The 19532-nt window shown below is 39.7% G+C and overlaps 1 protein-coding gene across 1 annotated transcript in view; it reads left to right on the top strand.

Moving 5' to 3' along the window:
* Window positions 1-4058: 4058 nt before the first annotated feature.
* The window catches only part of TNKS2 (tankyrase 2), a gene marked incomplete at its 5' end in the record, with an annotated part of 37629 nt that continues 22155 nt past the window's right edge, over window positions 4059-19532 (top strand). The window contains 11 exons of the mRNA XM_082486326.1: window positions 4059-4263; window positions 9808-10032; window positions 11000-11095; window positions 11413-11449; window positions 11760-11835; window positions 13185-13279; window positions 14452-14518; window positions 16716-16902; window positions 17839-17960; window positions 18462-18553; window positions 18652-18730. Of these exons, the coding sequence (XP_082342452.1) occupies window positions 4059-4263; window positions 9808-10032; window positions 11000-11095; window positions 11413-11449; window positions 11760-11835; window positions 13185-13279; window positions 14452-14518; window positions 16716-16902; window positions 17839-17960; window positions 18462-18553; window positions 18652-18730 (1281 nt within the window). The remainder of the gene's footprint in view (window positions 4264-9807; window positions 10033-10999; window positions 11096-11412; window positions 11450-11759; window positions 11836-13184; window positions 13280-14451; window positions 14519-16715; window positions 16903-17838; window positions 17961-18461; window positions 18554-18651; window positions 18731-19532) is intronic.

Genomic DNA, 19532 nt, shown 5'->3' with positions numbered 1-19532 from the left:
TAAATGTATCATGTGAACTGTCACCTCCACAGCTGGTCACCACGCTGCTGAAGAGTTCTCTGGGTTGCTGCGTACACGGACACAGTATTTCGATAACTAAATCGCCTACCATTACAGCTTGTCAACAACTCACGGTGTACCCACACCTCCTAGAGGGACCGCCTGACTCTGTGTTTGCTCCTCTCTGCAATGCTCAGCCTCTCAGTGGTTCACTATCTCCAAATCTCCTTTCATCTAATTTTTTTAAAATCCATTTATTATTCCAGAGCACTTTATATTTATTCCGCTTTACCCCCATCTGCTGGTAAAACAAAGCTGGCACACATAACGTGCCATTAACTACAGAAGAGTGACTGGCAGAGAAAGGAACTAGCTCCTGCTTGAAATGAGCAGCCAAAGTACTTGGTAGATGTGATGAGAAGGGGAAGGGAGAAACTAAGTTCCTTTAAAGATCTGGTTCTACAAATATTCACAGTTGTACAACCTGTACTGCTTTGATTTTGCAGTGAGCTCTTATTTCCTAAATTGAAATAGAAAGAGTAGAAAGTTTCTATTTATAGTTTTTAAGATTTAGTAACTAAACAATAGACAACTTTTGTTTCCTTCTGAAATTACCTGTTTTCTTTAGAGGCATGTTTTATTATTTCCTGGTGTACACCATTAATTATTGTTGGTTGGAGGTTTTTTCCCGAGTCTCATTTGGAAATACCTCAAATTTTAAATCATTTTTCCTTTGGAATAAGCTACATTTCTGAACACTTGAAATGTCCTATTAATTTCAGCATTTTACTTCGCTTCCAAGAGCAAGACAAACTACTGCAGGGACCAATTAGAGCTGAGAAATCCTCACAAAATGAAGGGCTGACAGCTGAAAATCCTAAATCTGATGGACTGCTTTGCAGATCTGCATGGACAATGTCTCTGCCCATAAGCAAACCTAAGCAGAAAGGAAAAGGGTTTATTTTCAAGGATGTCTTATTCTGTCCATACCCAACAGTCCCTTTTTTCTTTTTCTTTACTTTTTCTTTCTCTTTTTCTCTTTTTTACTTTTTCTTTCTCTTTTTCTGTTTTCTTTCTTTTTTCTTTCTCTTTCTTTTTTGTTTCTTTTTCTCTTTTTTCTTTTCCTTTTTTCTTCTTTTCTTTTCTGCCCTCTAGCGACCAACCAAGCATGTTTCCAAATAAACTGTTTAAGCACACTTCAAAAATACTTTCATGTAACTATTAGGCCAGGTCATGCCACTAACATAAACGTGCTGTAAAGGCAGAGGCTATCGGTACATCACAAATTACACTAACAAAAAATAGCAGTCAAATGTTTCCAAGCTGTTAATTGCTGAGCCTCTCAGGTGGTGCTAATAATAGGTGGGTTGTAACACCCTGCTTCCTCTAGAAAAATCCCTACCGCATATATTGGGTGGGATTTGACATGTATTTCAGCTATAGTTTTCTAACCATCCTATTGCACGGAACACTGAAGGAAAGCACTGGATTTTACAGATTATTTTCTCATAAAATAAGTAAAATGTAGATTTATGTGATGTGAATCTCAAAAGTCAGTGTGAAAGCTATTAATACATCAATCCTAAAATATGCTGAGTCTTTGACTCACTGAATGCAAGGCTAATTGAATCCTGCTCTTACAGTATAATATTTTTAAAAACTATTTTCACAGAGACCTGTCACAGTTTTACACTCAAGCTATCAGAAAGCCCTACTGGAAAAAGAAGTCAAGCTATAGGTAATTCAGAATAATAGTATCTTTTTGGTATAATGATGTGGAAAGAATGGGGAGATCATGCTCTCTATAATCCTGCTTTTTTCTAACTGGCTTGTGTTTTTTTCCCATTAACACTTGATCTTTGCTTTTGCCAAGGAAAGAAACATAGCGTTTATATGTAGTGAACTAGTGAAAAAATTTTCTACTTTTAGACTTCTTTAGAAGACCTGGGGAGCAGGATGTGTCTGTATTTACTAGGTATTTATACTTCCACAGACTTTTAGATGCACAGTCCCTTCTTCAGTTTTGAAATGAAAGCAGCCAAGCTAATGCATTTTCTACTTCTGCTGCAGGGCTGACGAAGGGCTTATGAACTCAAAAGCTTGTATGTTTTTCCCAGCTATGCCAACGGGGCTAATAAAAGATACAAATGGCAGCACTGCAGACCTTGTTTTCAGTCTGCAGAGCCTGCACGTAGAAAGGGCAGTTTTCATCATGCATACTTTGGAGATGTTGGGAAGGTCTGAGATGGCTGCAGGCCTATGAGCCACATTTGATGACGGTTTATGCTGGAACATTATGGCCACATGCAAAGCAGTGGATGAATTATGTATGTGTGACAAAGCTGACAGAGGGACTCTGGTCATAGCCTGACTTTTCCCTGCCTGCTGAGCACAGCTTGTAATGGAAGTGCTGATGGGGAGAAAAGTCAGTGGGATGACAGAAAATACCCATGATCAAAGGCATCACGTGTTTGTCAAAGCAGGTGGTTTCCATCCCTGTGCTGGCTGCATTCTTCTGTCCCTCTTCTACTGCGGCTATGTGTAAATTAGTAAACTAAATAGTGCCATCACACAGATGCAGACAATGGATCTTGACCTCTTACTGTAGCATGGTTTTGGCCTGGGACAGATAGTAGTCTCCCCATAAAAATTCCTGGGCACAGTTTAGGCGTTAGCACAGATCAAGGACAGGCAACGAGGCTGTAACCGCCCTGTTTCAGAGACAAGGATGTTTAACAGAATGGAAGTGACTAATTACCAGCTGCACCTCTTTCCTGGTTCTTAGGCCATTTAATTTACTAGTCTAACAATAGCCTGCAAGTTCAATTGAGTTTGGAGGCACTTTTCTTTCCTGCCTTTGGAACAGGAACCTACTGACCCTACTCAACTATGTTTTCCGAAGTGTTTTATTATGGTATGAGTGGAAAAATATATTTCAAATTTACCGAATGAATTCTCTAGCTCATCCCATCTGAGCTCACCCTTCCTTATCAAGCTTGTTAGGCTTACAAGAGGGAAAGAGATGCTTTCTGTTCTCTTCCAAAACCTTGAATCGGCAAAGTCCACCAACAGTATTTTCTAGTATGTTTTCCACGATTAAGAAAGAAACTATGTAATTCATATTGTATAATTTCCATTTCATAGTTGTTATGCACTTAACTTCATTTTGAGCAAGGTATTTTGCTATGTAAATAATTATGTAAGGATCTTGATTACATCATTTAAGTTATTAGCACCAAAATAGTCTTAGACATTTTAGAGAAAAAAAAAAAAATAATCCTTCAATAGCTACCACCTCCTAATCTACAATTAGTGTAAACAGCAAAAGGACATTACTATTCTTCTGGGACAAATTGCTAGCCCTACATTTGAGTTTTTGTGCCCTAAAGAGGAGGAGGCAGCACGTTACAGACTGTGAGCAGTATCTTTTATCTTGCTTCCTCCCCAAATTGAAAAAAAAGCGTACTGAGAAACTTTTTCGTCTTAACAAGAATCCAGTTCCAGATCTGCCCCACACCAGGAAGGGCCTTGGGGGTGTGGCTGGGACAGAGACAGCACTTTGAGCCAACAAGAGCTTCGTGAAGTGCCCATGGCAGGTGGACCGCCCCCCTCCCCCCCCCCCCCCCCCCGGTGCAGGCACACCTCCCGTCGCCCATCCCCGGTTCCAGGCCTCGGCCTTGGCCGTCGGCCCCGTCAGCGCCTCCCGCACCACAGCGGCGACACCGGGTGCTGAGGCAGGGGCCGAGCGGTGCCGTGCGACCCACAACCCCCTCCGCACAGCCCGAAGGCCGCAGCGGAGCCACCCCTGGCACCCACTACCCTCCGGCAGACACTACTGGGCGCCCCACTTCGCATGCTCGCCCTGTCTCCCACGCGTGCGCGCCTGCGCAGCGAGGCCTTGCGCGCCGCCACAGTTCCGCCCGGATCCCTCCGCCGCCAGGCGCCGGGCCCAACGCCCCGCCCAGCGGCGCGTGCGGAGGGCGGCCGCCGCGCAGGGCCGCGGCCTGTGAGCGGGGCGGCGGGGGCTGCTCGGCCGCCTCTGGCGGGCCTGGGCCGGCATGGCGGGGCGGCGGTGCGCGGGTGGCGCGGCCGCCTTGGCCGAGGCGCCGGGCTGCGGCGTGGCGGCGGCGGAGCCGGCGCGCGAGCTCTTCGAGGCCTGCAGGAACGGGGACGTGGAGCGGGTCAAGCGGCTGGTGCGGCCCGAGAACGTGAACAGCCGGGACACGGCGGGCAGGAAGTCCAGTCCGCTGCACTTTGCTGCAGGTACGGGCCTCGGGCCGCCGTTACCGCCTCTGTGGGGAAGGGGGATGCCGGGGGGGCAGCCCCGCCGGGCGCCAGGCCCACTGCCGGGCGGCGCACCTTTGCCCCTCTCTCGGCGCGGGGCCTGGGCCGGGCCGGGCCTGGCCGAACCGTGGAGGAGCGCCGGGTGCGCGGTTCCCCGCAGGCCCCGCCGCCGGGGGGAGGGTCTGGGCGTAGCGGGGGGGGATCGAACCGCTGGGGCGGCCCCCGTGTGCATTCGGCCGCCGTCGAGGGGGCTGTGGCCGTCTCCAGGCACGACGCCCGCTCTCGCGTGGCTCATCAGCTGTCACCCACGCGGTGGCGGTGGCTGAGTGGCGCAAGTGGCGTCTTGTTCCTTTTTTCTTTCTTTTTTTTTAATTAAAACAAAAAACAACCCTGAACCTTAGCTGGTGTTGGGGACGTCTGGACTGAGGTTTAGGCTGTTCCTGTTGTGGCATGTGAGCTCGACTGGTGACATATGTCCCCAGTACCGTTTCCATTGATTTCAGCAGGCCTGCTCATTCTTAGAATTCCACCCATGAAGGGTATCTGTCAGATAACAGAGTTTCTGAGCTTTTTGCATTCTTGTTTTTAACAAGTAGACTTTGTTAATTTGTGACTTAGATACACAAACAACTGACATCACAGAACAACTGCTTTCACTGGCAGCAGGCCAGAAGATTCTTTCCCACCTTTTCAGACAAAGACCTGAGTCAAACTGTTGTTTTCATGTTGTTTGTTTTGATTTGATTATGGCGTTGGATGTAGGACCCCAGGGCTGGCAGGCTGCAGAACACAGCAGCTTCTTTTCGGCTAAAAACCGTGGATAGTAATAAAGTTATTTGTTTCCTCACTGAATTGTTTTGGAAAAGGTTTCTACTTACGGTGTCCTTTCCTCACATTCAGTGAACTTAACAGGTCGAAGTTCTTGAAAGCCTCTTCAGGATAGCTGTGTTTCCCAGATTCAAGAAACTTGATCAACAAGGGAGCCAAGGAAACTCTGTGTTTCCTGTCAGAGGAAAACAATTTTGTAGCTTTTTATATGCAGCAGTCCTGCCTGTTCACTAATAAACTCTGGACTTCTAAACAAATGAGTATGCATTACAGCGTTTTGGAGAAGTGAGGGCTTGTGAGGTGTTTGTTTGTTTGTTTTCTTTTTGTGCCTAAGGAGTTCCTCATGGAATACAGTGATCTAGTTTATGTCTCTGGACAGGAGTGATCTGTCTTGACTTTAAAAAATGGATCTCCTGATCTATAGAAAGTTTTTCTTTCAAAAATGCATAGCAATAAGTTCACATAGTTGTTAGACTTCTAATGTTAAACAGGTTGGTGTGCAAATGGGGGAGGCCATAGCCATGCTTATGTATACTTCAGACCTGATACAGAGAAATTAATTGCTCCTCTCACAAGACTGTTAGCAGATGCCAAAAGTTTTTGGTTAACATTTGACACAAAATATTTGTGTAATTTCTTGATTTATCACTGTTCCACTGCTTCAGGTAAGAACTCTGCTGTTGTCAGCCTACCTGCAATAGACTTGGTGTGAAAGATGAACATAAGTAACTCCTGGATTTGGGGGTTATTTTTTCTTTTTTGTTTTGCTTTTCCTCCATTATTCACAGTTGGAGTAATACTAGCTTCTTTTGTCTTCTGTCTCTAAAGGAGTTACGTTCCAGGAAGTAAAAGCAAAAGTCCACTATATTCTTGCTTTGTTTAGCCTAGGTGTGTATTCTTGGAAAATAGGTTACAAAATTCTGACTAGTTTCATTCAGTTTCAAGACTTGTTTTATGGAAGAGGTGGAGCTGAAATATGAAGATAGGTTTTGTATTGCCCTGTCTGCTTTTTTACTGGCATTCTGACATTTGAACTTGGGTTCCATCTTTTAAGTCTTTTTCCAGATCTTACCTAGTAATTTAAAGAAATAAAACAAACTCATCTTTTTCCATGTGTCATTTTGTAAAGGTGAAGCTTAAAATATATTAAAAAAAGTACTGCAAGCTCTTCCTGGGCATGTGTCATTATTAGAAGTAATACATATTGGGATCGGTGAAGGTTGCTCTTAGTAGTACACAATTGTGTATGTGGTAGATAAGTTGTACTGAAGCTTAATTCAAGAGCTTGCCACCCTTCACAACACAATAGGCTCAGTCCTCTCTCACCATAAGCTGCATATACTTCCTCAAGTCAGTCTTTTCGTCACAGTGTATGTCAAACTTGAAAGTATCACAAGGTTTTAGGGACTTGGCAGGAACCAAAATGCCCTTCCTGCAAACTAAAATTAATCAAAAAAATGAACACCTGGGGCAAGGGAGAAGAATTGGATCTCAGGTACTTCTGTTAGCTTTTCATCCTGTCAAAATTAGGTGAATGTCAATTATGACACAACAGGGGCTGTAAATAAATAAATATTTTTTTTAAAGTTATATACAGTTACAAGTTTCTATTGTTATTAATATTCAGGATTTGTCTGCTAAAAGTTTGTAACTTTTTGGGGAGCAAGTGCAGTGAGCTACTCAGCTGTCACAGATGGTGGAAGAGTGTCAGCTGAAGGCCCTGAGTAGCTCTCTTCTGCTTTGCAATAAGAAGTAAAGTGTTCATGATGATGAGACAGTTATCTTGCACAATTGCAAGCTGTAATACCATTTAGTTGGTCTTTTGATAGAAGCTCAAGAGCTAAAAAGAAACCCCACCCCTTAAAAATGACAATGTAATTTTTTTTTAAGTGTTGAAATTATTTTTGCAGCAGTGGACTAATGACAAAGAGGAACTGTTGCAGTAGGTAGTGACTCCCTTCCCTGTGTCAGCAAAGGCTGTCCTCTTTCCACTCTCAGTGAAAACACAGAAGAAGAGGGAGAGACTGTCACACAGAGTTTGGCTACCTCCTCTGTACACATACATCCTTTAGAAAATAATGAGAAAATACTTCCTGTTTCCATATATGGTGCCCACTTGTACAGATGCTTCCACAAGGAAGTAAGGAATCCCTACTGTGCACTTAGTGGTGAAGAGAAGTTACAAAAATCGGTGTGATGCAAATGAGCCCATCTCAACATTAAAATAACTACAGGTAGTTTAGGGGTGTTGCTATACTTAGGGTGTTTTCCGAATGGATGCAGGCTTTGCGCAGAGAGAAGCTATGGGTTGCTCATGAACTGTATCTGATTGAACCTATGTACTAAATAGAGGGTGCCCAGGTGAATTCTTTATGCTTTTAATGAGGTTTACTACAGCTGATTATCAATTATGGTATTGATACCTGCTAAGGTTGGCAGTTTACATGTCATCAAAGCTTTAAGGGATAGGAATGTTTTCTGTATGAGAATGAGTGATGTTTAGCTGCCAGACGTGTAACTTCTGGACAGAGAATTTGATCAGAGGCTTTTCTAACATAACTAAAGCAGTTCTAGAAAACTTTTTTTGGTACTGAAAGAAGAAGATATCGAGTAGTCTGTCATCAAATAACAGCTTTCATGATGCGTTTGCAGGACTCTGGCACTTGTAAAAGGTCTCAGCTGAGTAGATCCTTGAAGAATTTAGCAAATTCTGAGTATACATTCAAACTAGAAACAGAATTTTTTGACGTTTTTTTAAAGATGTAAGAAAAATTCAGGAGGACACATTTAAGAAAAATAACAATATCTATAATAAATACATTTTGCTTTCATAACTAGATAAGAATGAAAAAATATGCTGCGTATAATTTATTATACAGACAATATGGCTGCATAGGCATATGTTGTATAGGTACTGGTATTTTTTTGGCAGCAGAAATATGCGTGCATGTGCAGTGAATATGGCTTGCTGTGCTTGTGCAGATAAATTGTTTTTGCATGGACGATAGGTCTGATCCAGTTCTCATCTCAAGTGCGCCGAGTTCCTGGTCTCTGTTAGGACAGGCAAGGTGCCTTCTTTTAGTTATAAGATGGGTAACTGTAATGTTGAGACTCAAAAGTGAATTTGTTTTACAGTATGTGTTTCTATCAAAGTCAAGGTGCTAGCAAGCTAAGATTTGTATTATTATTAACGTATTTTGAAGAATTGAAGCACATTGTCAGTACAGTCTTGTGACTGTTACTTGAAAATACCTTGGAGTTCGTTCTGGTGGCACTTGGAGTTCGTAAAATGCTGACGCTTGTCATCTGCTTCTGTGACTGTTGAAGGATGCTGTATGGTTATTAGGAATCAACATCATTTCTAGGTTACGGTTGCAGGGATTTATACCTGCCTGTATTCCATGAATGATTTGTAACAAAAGCTCAAGGCTTCATCCGTGCCCAGTTCTTGATCTCTTCAGGAAAATGGTTTGCAACTTGGCCAAATCCTGCATGCAGGGGTTGTTTCCCAGGAGGTACTTGGCACAAGCCTGATAAATGCCAAAATATGGCTCTTACCTGCCCTAATAATCCCTGAGACCCAAAGAGACCTTCATGAAACTTTTGAGGGATTACTGTAGGCAGTGGCTTTTGGAACGTAACCAGATGGGCATAATGGCTACAGGCAGAAGTCCTAAGTCATTCTAGCCTCTTGTGAGGATATTAGAGACAACGTATGTATAGTTTGATGTCCTGCTTTATTTGCTGTTATATAAATGTGCAAGATACAGTTGAAATTAAACAATTGTAGCTATAGAATTGACTTATAAGACCAATTACAATATGAGTGGCATATTTTTTTGCTGTCTTCTAACTTAATGACAGGTTTGTAAAAAAGTGCCTCAGAATGTGTAAGAGCATTTTTGTGCTTCAGTCATGATCAAATTTTTATAATCATTTTGGGCATCACTGAAAATAGGCGTTTTGAATATCTTTAAATTGTGGTTGTGCATACGTTCATAATAAATTTCTTCAGTAGAGAATGGTCTCAGATAAACTTCATACATCCCTAAGGGTTTTCTTAAGTGATCATTTCAAAGATCGAAACTGTGTGCACATTATGTTAATTATTCCTTAGAAAGCAAATAGCCATGCTTCTAATTTTAACCTGAGAGCAGTGCTGTTTTCTTGCCTTTTTTTTTTAAAAAGCAAGCAACGTGTTTCCATAAAACACTTTTCATGTTACATGAATCTTTTTTTAAAAGCTTAGAATATGAACTGTACATGCATTGGCTTGTAGCCATTCTCATCCTTACTGGTCCCAGGGCTCATTTATTGATCCATTAGCAAACAGGCTGTGGGTTGGCAGAGTACCATACAAAAGAGTGTTTGGTTTAATAGCCATATAAAATGACTAAAAAAGAGGTTTTATTATCAGAGTTTTGTTCTTTTTGTTATGTTTTCAAGAAGCTGTTGACTCATGGGAGCCCTATCAAGATACTCATTGTTCCGCTAATCTTGAATATTATTTTTCTACTGATTTTAATCTAATTTTTAGGGTTATGAAAAATAGCTTTAGTGTGTAAATGCTCCTTTAGCAAAGAATGATTGTTATTTAGAGTGGTTACTGGTAAGTTTGTTATTTTAATCTGTGTATGTGGGATAGGGAATTCTCTTACCTCACCCTGACACCTTTCCTCCCTTTATCTCTTCTAGGTTTTGGTCGGAAGGATGTAGTTGAATATTTACTTCAAAGTGGTGCCAATGTCCATGCACGAGATGATGGAGGCCTTATTCCTCTTCACAATGCTTGCTCCTTTGGTCATGCTGAAGTTGTCAATCTTCTCTTGCGGCATGGTGCAGATCCTAACGCTCGGGATAATTGGAATTACACTCCGCTTCATGAAGCTGCCATTAAGGGCAAGACAGATGTCTGCATTGGTAAATTTCTCCCACTCTTCCTGTGACTGACTCATTTCTTTTCACTGTGAAAAATCAAGAACCTTTTAAAGACCATTTTTGTTCTATGGAGCTATGATATAAGGATTAAAACTAAAAATCTTTCATAAACTTTGAATTCATATGCCGGTCTTAGAGGAAACAAGTTTTTAGATCTATTTTCGATAATTGCCTAAGTATAAAGGTTCACATTGACATCGCGGGGAAAGAGCTTTAGAGTGATGTGATAAAACCAGATTCTCTTCTACTTCAGCATAGACTCTTATGCTGCCTTCTGCTGCTACTCATAGTGCAGTGGAAAAAACAAAACTGGTTGTAGTAATGGATTCGTTCTGTCTCTGTGTAGCAGTTAAATTAGTTAAGGATAGGAGCTAAACTTCAATGATGTTGACTACTTGTTTTGCCTACACAGTTCTTAAGAGTTAGGAAGAGGTAGAAAATTAGATATGTGGTCAAGAAACTAATTTTTTGATTGTGTGGTTTGCTCTTATTTACTCTATTAAGGAGCACATCTGGAGAGTTGTGTATATATAATATTGTCTGTTTGTCCCCAGTATGAGTGCAAGATGCGTGGCGTGCTACTGCTGTATACAGTTTATGGCGTAGTCACTTGTGGATTTGAGACAGCATGCTCTGGAGCTGAACTGAAATAGCTACTGGTTTTTTGTGCTGTGTTGGTCGCAGTCTTTCAACAGAGTTTGCCTCCTGCCAGTCTGTAATTGTTCCATTTCTGCTCTGCTTTTTTCTTATAAAATGTGTCTGGGCATGTTTCACCAGTTAAACTGTTCACAGATGACATTAAGGAATTCTGACATTAAAAATTTGAGAAGGGAAGTTAGGATCAGTGACTGGATGTTTCTTTTGTTGCTTGTGGCTTACAGTAATCATGCGTCTTGGAAGCTTTGTCTTATAGAATTGTTTTCTCATGCAAAACTTTGGCATTTTGTAGTACTGCTGCAGCATGGTGCTGAACCAACCATCCGGAACACAGATGGAAGAACAGCTTTGGATTTAGCAGACCCATCTGCAAAAGCAGTGCTGACTGGTAAGTGATAATTTTTAGATTACGTTATGATTAATAACAGTCAGATGAATGTAAAACAGTATTTTGGGGTTTGTCTTTCTGCTATTACTTTAACTTCTCTCTGTTTTGTAATTCTAAATAGAAAATCCCATGTGGCCTTCATCATCTCAGTCATGGGATGTGTTCTGGATAAATAGTTTATTGTGCTAGGTCAGTAATGGGCAATCAGATTTTTAGCACTTATGTTCTCTAAAATTTTGGAAGAGGAGGAAAAGTTGTGAACTTCATGTATATAGATTTTTATTTAACAACTAAAGAAACTCCCTTTTGTCTTCCAGGTGAATACAAGAAAGATGAACTCCTAGAAAGTGCCAGGTATGCATGTTTGGAAGTTATCTGCAATTTAGTTACGTTTTCAGAATTGTATGTAATGAATATATGTATTGGCTTTCGAGCTGGCATTCCATCTAGATGTTAAGCTTTGGCTGTTAGCCATGAATAAAGCTACAAAAATTGTTATATAAGTGTATTTTTGCTTTCCCTTTAATGCTGACAATACAGAAGTGAATGTATTACTTCAGAACAGATTTACTGAACATTATAGCAGGGAAAAATATAAACACATAATAAGCCTCTGAAAACTGGAATAAAAATATTTCTTCCCATTTCATATCTTGTTTTTCAGGAGTGGAAATGAAGAAAAGATGATGTCTCTTCTTACACCCTTAAATGTTAACTGTCACGCAAGTGATGGCAGAAAGGTATTTTTGTTTAAAACCCGATTTAAAATTATTTCACTCTTAAATGTTTCACAGTTGTTTGACCAGATTTTAAGAGTGTTAAACGTAGATTCTCTGTATTTTCTTTAATACATGTGAGAAAATAAGATTGTACCTCTCTAGCAGCTAGCTGATTTTTTTTGTTTGTTTTTTAACCTTAAAAGGACTATGTAGGTATTTCCATCTAGGAGCGATAAACACCTTTTCAATTGGAACTTCGGCTTGACCTTCGTATCTGCAAGTGATAAAGAAGGGAGGCCTTTGCATAGATTTTTCTTGCTATCACAAAGAGATACGCACAGACCTCTTATTTGCCATATACCCTAGGCAAGTTATTGCTGATGTTTCAGGAACAAGCTATTCGTTACTGTAAGCATTAGTAGAGAACTACGTGAAAAATGTTCAAAATCTCCATTCTGAAAAATCCTGATAGTCTCCTGGGTCCAGCCCATAGCCTACTGCAAGTTCAGATTATTGAGTAAGAATTTTTGGCATCCTTGTTCTCATTAAGTATGTGTACTCATTCACTTAAGTTTTGTTCGAATGAGTTTTCCTGTTTAAGGCTTTATGATGAGTTATTGGGGTCTCCAAAACACCTATGCGTGTTTATTTTCTCATCTTCCAGTTAGGAGACTCATCCTCTAGGAACTGTACAAACCCAGTGCAGTTGATGGGTTTGTAAAGGAAGAGGGTAAGATTTCTAGTGAAGATTTCTTCACTAACGTGTAGCTCTTCCCTGGGTGCTGCCAATAGGTATGCTTGAGTGGGTTTGCTTTTAGAAAAGATTGTAGAGCAGTTACCCGACTGCTCTGTGGAGGTTGAGAATTTTTAGAAGAGAAGTTTGTTTCCCCCAATGCCCCACTAACTTACTGCACTCAAAGATGCAGATAGCAATCTCTGTTGATAATTTCTAAACTTTAATCTACTGATTGGCAGGGAGACCTCTTTATAATTTAGCAGTCATTGTTTCTAATGGCCATCTTATTTGCCCTTTCACAAGGGACGTAGTTTGTCCCAGCCAAGTATTTATAGTTATGGTAGGCTAAAAGACAAAAATGGACTATAGGACTCAAAAATCCTTTAAAAGGACCTTCATTGCCAGAATGTGTTAGTGATGGAGTAAATTCAGGATTTGTGCTTATGATGACTGCAAGAATAGTGAGTAAACAATTAACATAGTTATCAAATGTCTGATTCAAGCACTCTTTTTTAATGTTGCAAGTATTTTAAGGACTTCAATAGTTAGTACTGTTAACAAATTTTGAAAAAAAAAATATAAAATCAACCTTTGATTTTGTGTTACTGATTACTTCTACATTCTGTCATTTCAGTCTACTCCTTTACATTTAGCAGCTGGGTATAACCGTGTAAAAATAGTACAGCTCTTACTGCAACATGGGGCTGACGTACACGCTAAGGATAAAGGGTAGGTTCATTTTTCCTTTGTTCGGAATAAACAGAATTTGTTAAAAATTGAGATGAAGTAAAGAATACTAATACTATTTTAACCATTTTTTAACCATGAATAAAATAGTAATACTATTTTAACCATTTTTTAACCTGTTATGACAAAAATGCAAAGAAGTGCAGGCTTATGATTTGTGATTCACTAGAATCCAAATTGAGCTGACCATAGAACATGTTGCCTTTTAGGTATCACTAGCCAAATTATTTATCTCTTGTTTAATAAAATACATTCATATACCACTGTGAAGTCAGCAAATATTTTGATGATTGAATCAATCTTAATTTTTTTCTACTTTTAAGTTTCTGCACTGATTTTTGCAAAGAATGTTATAAAAATTGAAGATTTGTTTCCCAGCATTGTATTTGGTTATTATGTAAGGAAATGTAGTGAAATGTAGACATGCTAAGTTTATTTAGTTACATAAAATACAATGAAGAGCCTATTTTTAAAGTATCTATTTATTTACATTAAAGATTATGGAAAGCAAACTCTTACTCCTCCTTTTTCCTAGGATCACTTCACAGCTACATAAATAGCTGCCTGATCAGACAGCTTTAATTGTCCCCTTGGGGTTGGAATTCGCTCTTGTCTTTTCTCCCTTGCTAGCCCAGAGTGAAAGAATTCACTTTGTCAGTTTCACTAGGACCACTGGGTTTGAGAGAAGCCGATGAAGCTGGCTTTAAAACCTCTGTAGCTCTGCTGTTACTGTAGAATATTGTGCAGTTACTTATACATTAGCCAGTAAGACTTACTTAGTTTCCAAGGGAGAAGATAATCTTTCAGCAATGTTCTTGTGAAAAAGGAAATAATTACTGTCACTCCAGAAAATCTCCTGTAGATAGTTCTTGCTGCTTAGGGTTCCGAGTCTGAGCAGAACCATTTCATTTGCAGTAAGGCGGTACAATTAATTTCTCATCTTCTGATTATATAAAATGTTTATTGTTCTGAAGCATGCCAAGGGGATTTTCTGTGTTCTTCTACAGCTTCTTGTTTCCTCTCAACTTCATTTGAACATCTCTGGTATTATTTTTTGTGAAGTGTTCAGGGTGCAACATTGTGCATTGTAGATGCATTTGGAATTTAAATATGTATACTAAGAAAATCACCCTCCCCCTTTCTCTCCTATATAGAGATTTGGTGCCACTCCACAATGCCTGTTCCTATGGTCATTATGAAGTAACAGAGCTTCTAGTAAAGGTTGGTCTTTGAAGAGATTAAATTGCATATTATTAGATAAGAACATTTTAAAATAGACTAATGCAAGTTGCATTTTTTAATTATGTGTTTAGATTTACGAAACTTAAAGAATGATAGATTGCTTATGCTCTACGTGTTTGTTAGTGATTATTAAGTTGGAGCTACAGAATCTTCTGCTCACAAAGAAGCTTTTTCCTTATAAATGCGCTTACTGTTTTTAACTTTCTGTGCTCCAAAGTTGAATGGGTTTGTATCACCAAGTAAGTACTTCTTATCAACCTTCCCACCCCCACCCAAAAAAAAACGCACCAACCCCCCCCCCCCCCCCAAAAAAAAAAAACCTGAGCAGTATTGAGTTTGACAATAGAAAAATATTTCAGAAAACAGAGTATTAAGAGATTTTTGGAAAGAATGCTGGTAAAAATTGTAAATGTTTTAAAATTAAAGAGTAGTCGGTCTGTTGAGGCAGTGAACTTTAGAATGTTAGTTCTGGCCCTGAAATGTAGCCTTCACCCCAAAGAAAGAAAAATACGCCAATTTTCATAATGTAAGTGAACTCTCACAACTGAAGTGGCTTATCTGGATTATGTCAACCTTGAAGATGATGTATGATGCACATTAAACTAATGGCTCAAAGATGTGGCCTGCAAAAATCTGTTTTGTTCACCAATGAGCTTTCTCAGCTCCTGCAGCAAATTATGATCATTATAACAGCTGGGGGTGTTCTGTTAGATAACTCCAGGTGTTTGGATGCTCAGGGAATCATAGAATCATAGAATGGTTTAGGTTGGAAAGGACCTTGAAGATCATCAAGTTCCAACCCCCCTGCCATAGGCAGAGATACCTCCCACTAGACCAGGTTGCCCAAGGCCACGTCCAGCCTGGCCTTGAACACCTCCAGGGATGGGGCCTCAACAACCTCTCTGGACAACCTGTTCCAGTGCCTTACCCACCCTCAAAGTGAAAAATTTCTTCCTAATGTTTAATCTGAACCTGCCCTCTTTCAGTTTAAAGCCATTCCCCCTCATCCTATCGCTACATGCTGTAGTAAAAAGTCCTTCCCCAGCTCTCCTGTAGGCCCCCTTTAGGGACTGGAAGGCCGCAATAAGATCTTCCCGGAGCCTTCTCTTCTCCAGGCTGAACAGCCCCAACTCTTTCAGCCTCACCTCATAGGAGAGGTGCTCCAGCCCTCGGATCATCCTTGTGGCCCTCCTCTGGATGTGCTGGAATAGCTGCAGCTGTTCTATCCTGTATGTCTTAGTTCCCACTAATTCCATGTGTCTTTCTATTTGTTTAGCAAAAATTAAGTAAAAAATTACTAAAATAAGCATATATTGTAGTAAGTATAAATAGTCAAGTTTGGGTTTTTTGTTTTTCTTTTTTACTTCAGAGGCACATTGTAAAGTGAATCTTTACAGTTGTGGTACTAGACAAAAAAAAAAAAACCAAACCTCTTGCCTAGACACTACTGCGTGTCTTAACTGTGAAGCGAGAGTTGTATTCAGTGTTGGATTTCTGCTCCAGTAAATCTTGAATTATTTTTTGCAAAGCACTACAGCTTGAACAGGAGAAGTGGGAAAGAGCGTGTCCTGTCAGACTGGCTTACAGAACTCAGGGTGCATACAGACTGTTACTGGAGAAGCATTACAGATACTAATTATCCAAGAGTATTACTTGTAGAACCTTGTACTTAAATGTTTTGAATTGAAGTCAACTTTGAGTGCCTATTGCCTGCTAGATATCTTGGCATTCATATCTTGGGGGGTATTCACAAAACACGTATTTATCTTTGTGCTACTGTTCACTCTGGACTTTTTCTAGAGCAACAAGAAATAGGGGCTTCTTCAAAGGTCATTTGGAGTATATGAATTCGTCTCTTTCTCCGATTTGACCTATAGCAGAGCCAGTCCTTTTAGAGGACTGACAGAGAAAGCCTGAAGACTAGCCGCCCTTTGGCTTTTTTGAATGGACCTGTGAGACACCAGGGGATTAAGAATTTCAGTATGCTGAAATATTGTGTTATATTGAAAATGAATGTCTGGAGAATGTCTTGGATACAGTTTGCATACAAGCATTGATTTTTTTTTTTTATTTTATTTTTATTTTAACAATCTACTGCATTGAAACTAATGACAAAAGTCTTTTTCTAATGATCTGGTTTTTATATTGCATCTTTTTTACCCCTTTCCCTTTCAAGCATGGAGCATGTGTGAATGCAATGGATCTGTGGCAATTCACCCCTCTGCATGAAGCAGCTTCTAAGAACAGGGTGGAAGTATGTTCTCTTTTGTTAAGTTATGGTGCTGACCCAACACTGTTGAACTGTCACAACAAAAGCACCATTGATTTGGCTCCAACACCCCAATTAAAAGAACGATTAGCATGTGAGTATAAAGTGAGATCAGTTCTACAGTTATAGATTGTAATGTGCACTTAGATTCCCTAGACAGTGACCTGCCAGAAATCAGATTTGGAAAACTTGCTTATCTTTTCAAGCAATAGTGCAATGTTGGACACTGCGTTGCACTGTTCATAATTTCAGATTGCAACATTTTCAGAATGTAGGCATTTAAAATAATTTTATTGTCAGTTTTATAGTCATGTGGTTGTGATGGGTTTTGTAGCTTTTCTTCCCTGAATACACACTTTCCCTCACGACCTTGCCAGTACACTTTCATTTTCTGTACTTGCTCCTGTCGTTGCATCAAGACTGTTGAAATACTCATTCCACTGTGTTTTGTTTGAAGAAGGGAAAAAACATAACTGTTTAGAATGATGAATATGTTTGAGCATGACACAATCGCTGAAAGTTCAAAGAAGTTGATGAAAGGCATTGATTTTTGTCCAGTAAACTTAAGGAGTTGAAAAGAAAAGAATGCCGTCAAATTCTGTCCTTCCATGGTCAAACAACAACTTTCTGGGATATGTACAAAAATTACCAGTAAATACTACATTAGGTTCCATGTTAGCATCTAGAAATGGTTTTCCAAAGACAGGTCAGAAGTAGAGATTCATATGTGCTTGAATTGGTACATATGTGATGAGTGGAACCTAGAACAGTGGTGAGTGAAATAGATCTTGTTCAGCCAGTTTGGATGTCTCTGACTTTGATTTAGAAACAAAGCACATTCCTGTAGAGTTTTGACTTAGCTAACAAGTTCTGTCAAGTGATATAAAAACTTAAGTTTGAGTTGGAAATGTCTGCACCGTGGTCTGCTGAGTAAAATGAATATTTTTATCTAACTGGAAGAAGCAATCCTCTTGATCCTGTTCGAGTTAAGGAGTGTAACCTTCTGGTATGTATTTATTTCTTTTTAAAGATGAATTCAAAGGTCACTCGCTGCTACAGGCTGCAAGAGAATCAGATGTGGCTCGTATAAAGAAACATCTTTCTTTGGAGACAGTGAATTTCAAGCATCCTCAAACACATGAGACAGCATTGGTAATATCTTGGGATTTATTATTTTGCATATATTGTGGCTGACCTAAACATACTAAGTAATAGTTTAGAACTAAAAATTTTGGTGTCAGTGTAACTCAGGCCAACCTGGAATATCAAGTGTCTAGTTAAACAAATATCATTGATTAATATTTTGTTCTTAAGGTTAATGTTAAGACTAATCTGAATCACCTGTTAAATTTAGGTTGCCTGAATGACTTTTTCTGTAGAATAGAATAGTTTTAAGGAACAGTAAGCTACATATGTTAGCTTTGTTTGTAAAGCTTGGAGGTTTCCAGTAATTATTGGAGAGGGAGCTCTGGAAAAATACCAGAGTAAATCCAAAAGCCCATGTAGAATCTCCTGAATTAATAAGCTACATGTTTGGTTTTTTTTTCTGTTGACTTTGCACACAACCAGTTCTTAACTGCCAGCCGACCAGCAAGCAGTAAAACCTGTATACTCCTAGCTAGTTGTTAATGCTACAATTTTTAATGTTCTCAGCACTGTGCTGCTGCATCTCCATATCCTAAGAGAAAACAAGTATGTGAATTGCTGCTGAGGAAAGGAGCCAACATCAATGAAAAAACAAAAGAGTGAGTGGTTACAAATGAATACTCCTAAGTGTTTGTTTAGAAGATTTTGCAAAATACATTTTTGAATTGTTGGTTTGTTTTTGTTTTTGTTTTTTAAGCTTCTTGACTCCTCTGCATGTGGCGTCAGAAAAGGCTCATAATGATGTTGTTGAAGTAGTTGTGAAACATGAAGCTAAGGTATGAGTTACTATTCATACTTTTCTATTGTTGAGGTTTGCCTACTATATAGGTTTTCGTACTGTGAGAGTGGACATCTGAGTAGACTTTTTTAAAATAGTTCATTTTGGAAGGTTGTAGATTTATACACTTAAGACATAGGGAATCAATCCATCAGCGCAGCCCTATGCACTGGGGCATCATCGTTGTTTTGGTCCTATTTTATAACAAATGCAGATGTAGTTCTCGCTAATAACTGAAAGCTTGTAGAGTGTCTTATTTGGTGCTTCATTATCCAGCAGTAGTAATGAAATGTTTAAGGAAAAAAAAGTAGGGGATATATGTGAAAAGCAAGAAGCTGGATGGAACTGTATAACCAGTAGACTTTGTGATGTGTGCAGTAAAAATTACAATGAAGGCAAATGTTAAATCATAACCAGTGTTTAGTTCAAATTTCCACAAAAAGAGAAAGTGGAAAGGAGATACTCTCTCTGTAATGCTTGACTCCTCCAAAACTAGGAGTTGAGTCTGTCTCTCATGGAAATTTGATTACAGCCTGACTGCTGTGAATTTTCCAAAGCAATTATCAAAAGCAGAGGAGCAGTAGGGAATACAAGTAACTTTTGGGTGCAGAGTTCTAAATTGGTAAATACGCCTTGACTGAAACACATAAAGTCCCCACTCAAAAACTACAATAAGCCAGTGCAGGTAAAAGCTGTTCTACGTGCTGGCACTGAGGATTTGTGCTGCCATGAGTACAATAATGGCCTACTTCTGTATGTGGTAAAATTGCCATAACTGTTTGTTTACCCTGGATTAATCA

The sequence above is a fragment of the Vanellus vanellus genome (assembly GCF_965231255.1).
Source record: "Vanellus vanellus genome assembly, chromosome: 7".
NCBI lineage: Eukaryota > Metazoa > Chordata > Aves > Charadriiformes > Charadriidae > Vanellus > Vanellus vanellus.
Note: the sequence above shows the minus strand (reverse complement) of the source record. Positions and strands in the feature narration are given on the sequence as shown.